The sequence below is a fragment of the Neopelma chrysocephalum genome, unplaced genomic scaffold (genome assembly GCF_003984885.1).
Source record: "Neopelma chrysocephalum unplaced genomic scaffold, ASM398488v2 Primary Assembly neopelma1_115428, whole genome shotgun sequence".
NCBI classification, from domain to species: domain Eukaryota; kingdom Metazoa; phylum Chordata; class Aves; order Passeriformes; family Pipridae; genus Neopelma; species Neopelma chrysocephalum.
The window spans coordinates 1-5,324 of NW_020928795.1; the positions used below are offsets into that span (position 1 = coordinate 1).

Sequence of the window (5,324 nt, forward strand, 5' to 3'; positions counted from 1 at the left end):
CCAAACGTGCGGCCTTGTATCAAAGAGGTCCCCACAAGAACAGAGGTCAGCACCAAAGGAAACCATCCCAACTCACAGCAGGGGATCTCAGGGAGCAAAGCATCCATGAGTCACACCACCCAATTTGATGGCTGACAAGGCTTTGGGGGCTTCTGCCTGCTTTGGAAAGGGGGCCCCTGGAGACCCATTGCAGAGAGGGGGGCCTGCATTTTGGGGGTGTCGGGCCTTTGGTTGTCCGGGGGCCATTTTGAGTCCCTGAGGCAGGGTGGGGACAAGGGGCGGGGCTGGCCTGGCTGTGATGTGCTCTGGTACCTGTGACATCACAGGGGTCATGTCACAATGGGGGCAGCTGGAAGTGGCCCCAGCAGGTAACGCTGCCCCAGTCCAGCCTGGGCAAGCGACGAGTGCGCACAGGCGGGAAGCTGCACCTGAGCCAGTGGTTCTCACTCGGAATTCAGGAGCGACCTTTCACAGGAGCATCTTGGGTGTGGAACGGTGCTGCTGCAGGGGCAGTGGGACGGGCCTTGCTACTTGCCAACTGCCTGGGCCGTCTCCTTCCTGCCCCAACTTTCCTGCAGCTCCCATCCACCCTTCCCACCCTGCCCATTCCTCCCCCCACCCCCACCCCCTAAACACCCCCCCCCTTCCTTCCCTTTCAGCCCCACTTAACCCCTTGTCTCCCTACTCCTGCAGGCCATGGAGGCCTTAGTAGTCCTTGTCCTTCTTGTGCAAACCCTCATCCAGTACCCACAGATGGTGGGGGATGGGCTGGATGAGGCCACCCGTTTGCACATGGAGATGCGTGAGAAGTATCTGAACCAGGAAATGACTCGGCTGCTGCAGGAGCTGGAGCAGAGCAGCTTGGAGCACAGTGTCAGGGCCTGGGGAGCCCTGCTCTGGGCCACCTTGGGGCAGTGGCACTTCTGGGCTCTTGTTGGAGTCCTGGGCCTTCTCTTGGCACTGTGCTTTAGCCTCAGGAAAAGGAGCCGTGAGCCACACAGCAGTGCACCACAGGAGAATGCCAGCAGCAACGTGGAGGCACAGGAAGATGAAGAAAAAGATAAGATGGTGGCAAAGAAAGGAGGAAAAAGTGATGATGTAAATGTAGAGGAAGACAGCAAGGATGGAAATGCAGAGGTTGGTAGCCGTGTTGACACAAATGCAGATGATGTTAAAAAGGAAGGAAATGATGAGACTGAGGATGAAAATGAAGACCAAGTCAATGGCAGTGCAAATGTGGAAGGAAGCAATGCTGCTGGAAGAGAAGCAAGGCAAGATGGTGCAAATGGGGACCGAGAGCAAGATCCTGAAAGTAAGCTTGTCAGGTTTATAGAGGAGTGCATACGCTGGCCTGTTCTGGACAGAGGTTGCATGATAAGGGACCTGATAGATGATTTGACTCGTGCCTTTGGATGCCTCTTGTCAAGTCGTTTCTACCCAGTGCCACAGCAAGCCATCGGCATGGACAGTGCCTTTGAAGGTTGGAGTCCCTGCCAGGAGGATCTTGTGTACCGTGTCCTTGTACCCCTCAATCCTCCCCCGGGGCACACCTTCCAGCTGGAGCTGATCACTGCCGCAGGGATGCCAGCAAAGAAATTCTGCATCCGTGTGGAGCAGGTCCCCATCCCTGAGGAAGAGCTGAGGAGGAATGAGCAGCTCAGCCTCCTCTACAACCTCTGTACTCGTTCCTACCTAGATGTGGAGAAAACTACCCTATGGTTCCGTCTGTTGGTGAGAACGAGTTGGTTGCGTTTGCCTCAGTCCAACCATTGGCATTTAAGGTTGCTGCCCTCCAGCCGCTCCTGTAAATTCCGGCTGACCAAAGGCGGAGAAAGCTTCCGCGTTGAGGTGCTGTTTGGGGTGCAGCAAGGAAACTCAGACATCTATGTGAGCAGCCAGTCTGGAGAGGCCCTCTTCACCCCAAGCACAGTGTGGTCTGAGACCTACGCCGTGGCAGAGATGAAGTTCTTCAGCCACATTGCCCGGCAGGCTCCACATGACAGCTGCCACCTCAGATGCCTGCAGCTCTTGGCCCGTACCGTGGTGGACACAGCCTTTTCCAGTTATACCCTCAAGACCATCATGATGCACCTCCTCAACACCATCCCCATGGCACAGTGGTGCAGGAGGGATTGCCGCCAGCGCCTGCTGGATAGCTTGGATTACCTGCGCTGCTGCCTGCAGAAGAAACGCCTGGACAGCTTTGTCATAGGCAACCAGAGCATCCCACTGGAGATCGACTTGCCTCCACACTTCCAAACGCTTCAGCCAGCCAACCTTTTCTGGCACCTGGCACAGGATCCAGATGCCCACAGAGAGGCCTGGCAAGACTTCTTTTTCCTCCGCTATCGCCTCAAACAACTGCTCGTGGCCATTGACGGACAAGCCAGCTCTGCTCCAGGGACTCCCATCGGATGAATGAAGAGCACAGATTAGCAGTAGTTAATATTGAAGTAGTTAATTGTAGTCTTTCTCACCATGATGCTCCAAACGGCCACGGCAGACCTCGATGATCACGACGGGATCTACATTCGAGATCGTACCGATGGAAGCCTATTCAACCTAAGGCGACTGAAGGCCCACACCAAGGCCTTAAACCATCTTGTCCGGGAGCTGCTTTATGCTGATGACGCCGCCCTTGTTGCCCACACAGAAGCAGCCCTGCAGCGTTTAACATCCTGCTTTGCAGATGCTGCTGAGCTCTTTGGGCTGGAAGTCAGCTTAAAGAAGACAGAAGTTCTCCATCAACCTGCACCTCAGGAAGTCCTCCATCATCCCCACATCACCATCAACCAACCAGAACTCAAATCAGTCCAACAGTTTAATTACCTAGGCAGCCTCATCTTCTCGGATGGTAAGATTGACGGGGAGATAGACAACAGGTTAGCGAAGGCATATAGTGCTTTTGGAAAACTCCCTAAAAGAGTCTGGCGTAATAAACACTTGAAGAAAAGTACCAAGACCAGTGTTTCCAGAGCCATAGTGCTGTCTACTCTTTTATATGGTTCCCAATCGTGGGTCATCTACCGCCACCACCTGCGTCTCCTAGAACGCTTCCATCAACGCTGCCTCCGTCCAATCCTAAACATCCACTGGTCCGATTATGTGACCAATACATCTGTTCTCGAACAGGCAGCAATCACAAGTATTGAGGCCATGCTACTGAGAACGCAACTGCGTTGGGCAGGGCACGTCTCCAGGATGAAGGACCACCGCCTCCCTAAGATCCTGCTTTATGGTGAACTTGCCACCGGCTGCCGCAAGAGAGGAGCCCCGAAGAAAAGATACAAGGACTCCCTGAAGCAACAACTCAGCCTCGGGCATATTGATCACCAGAACTGGTCTACTCTGGCCTCCAATCGGGAGGCCTGGAGACACACCATTTATAACGCTGCTGATGCTTTTGAGAAAGCTCGCAGGATCACCCTTGAGGAGAAAAGACAACGCAGAAAGAATCGTGCCTTGCAGAATATACCACCCAAGGAGTCTTTCTGCTGTGCCTTTTGCAACCGGACATGCCTTTCTCCTATTGGCCTTTTTAGCCACCAACGCGCTTGCAAGAAACATGGTAGAGCCCTTCCCAAATCTTCATTCGTGAAGCCTAACCATGATGAATTGTAGTTAGTATATTTTTCCCCAGAAAATACATAAGAAATTATTACATAGTTGGGGCACGTGTTCCCAGCAAATATATATGTCGCTATTATGTAAGTAGTATATTTTTCCCCCGAAAATAGATAAGTCATTAATAGGTAGTTAGGGTCTTTTTCCCTAGGAATCTTCAACCTCATGTCCTGTTATTTCCATCAAACCTGATGTTTCAATAAAATTTACTCTTTCAAAATCTGGATTGGCATGTTCTTCCTGTACTCGACCAGACCTAGAGTGCTGAATTGGTTTGAACTGGAAATTCAGCCCAGTTGCACCCAGCCCTACTCATGTCGGAGGACCAGCTGGAAGTCCAGGGGCTTTCTTTCCTGCTAAATTTCTATCCCTTGAATGCGTCAGACACCCTATAGCCTCCCCAGGGCTCTGGTGCCACACAAGTGGGCACCCTGGCCACAGAGAACAGGCTGCTCGATTGGCAGGAGGATTTGCTGCTGCACCTTCCCTTCACAGCCAAAGCAGACTCTGGGCACTCAGAGCTGATGCAGCTGAAGAGCCCGTGGAGGCTGACTTCAGTGGGGACGCTGTGCAAGGAGAAAGAACTTGACATTTGGGACAGTGTTCAGATGGGTTATGCTTTCCCCTCCCATCACAGAGCAACCTTGGCAGCCAAGGGGAGAAGGTGGCCACTTAGCTCCCAAAAATAAACAGTCTTCTCAGCTGCACTCCTGCATGCAATGTTTCCACACCTGATATTCACCTTTGCCACTCTGGCAAGCATTAGTTGCCTCAAACACTAAATATTTACAGAGCGTGTGTCACGGGCACACTGGGAGGAGGGAAAGCATCATCACTCCCATTCCCAGGGGCCTTTAGTGACTATTCCATGACTGCCCTGGGAAGACCCGAGCAGGACCCAAAATCCATCCGAGCCCTCGGGGCACAGGGCTGCTCTCTTTCCCTGGCACTTTGGCAGCCATCCTTTTGGGGAAAGGTGTCCCTTGCCAGTGGGAAAAGAGCAATAGGGAATTCAGCAAAGGCACTTGGACAAAGCTTTGGGTGCCTCACATTAAAATCAGACCCTTGCATACACTGGAGTGGCATCTCCAAGACCAGGCAGTTGGACCTCATGCACGGCTTCATTTCACGCAGGAGGCAAGGCCAGAGACTTTAGAGAAGCAGCTGCCTCCTGCTTCCAAAAGTCACCCAGATTTCTGACAAAACTCATCTCTTCCAGCCTTCCCAGCAAACCAATTGGTGTTCTTTCTCTTGACAGTAAGCAATAAATTATCCCATTAGAAGCAGAAGAGCAACTGGAGGAGCTGTGCTCTGGCCAGCTAGCAGGTCTTTTGTTTTAGTAGGTGTGGTAGTTTGGTCTAGGCCTTCCTCGATGACCAGTTTGTAACCAAGGAAGTGCCCAGATTTACCCGGTATTCCCTACGATTTTTACATAAGCCAGGGTATAAGAAGAAAGGAGGAGAGGCTTTTGCTCTCTTTCCTTCTGCCGGTTTTGGAGGTGCAGGTTTCCCTGCTGTTGAGTCTGTGGGGTTGGACAGTGAGGCCTGGTAAGGCCTTGTCGACCCTGGGAGGTAGAGGCTGCCGGCAGTCGCTCCAGCCTGACTCTCCGTTGTCCCAAGGAGAGTAGTAAGATATTCTTTGCTAATTCTTTTAGTTGCTAGATCTTGGGCTATTGATCAGGATATATATATTTTATTTTG

The 5,324-nt window shown here is 52.2% G+C and overlaps 1 protein-coding gene across 1 annotated transcript; it reads left to right on the forward strand.

Moving 5' to 3' along the window:
• The first annotated feature begins 389 nt into the window (after window positions 1-389).
• LOC113962169 (inositol 1,4,5-trisphosphate receptor-interacting protein-like 1) lies at window positions 390-2,438 on the forward strand. Its single transcript, XM_027672968.1, has 2 exons — window positions 390-1,050; window positions 1,216-2,438. The coding sequence occupies exons 1-2, from the start codon at window positions 697-699 to the stop codon at window positions 2,416-2,418; spliced, it is 1,557 nt and encodes a 518-aa protein (XP_027528769.1). The 5' UTR covers window positions 390-696; the 3' UTR covers window positions 2,419-2,438.
• The last annotated feature ends 2,886 nt before the right edge of the window (window positions 2,439-5,324 follow it).

What these genes read in the sequence shown, in the direction of transcription:
- LOC113962169 (XM_027672968.1), top strand. Translation starts at nt 697, where the DNA reads ATGGAGGCCTTAGTAGTCCTTGTCCTTCTTGTGCAAACCCTCATCCAG. An exon ending in ACGTGGAGGCACAGGAAGAT is followed by an intron (nt 1,051 to 1,215) that starts GAAGAAAAAGAT and finishes GAAAATGAAGAC; the next exon opens with CAAGTCAATGGCAGTGCAAA.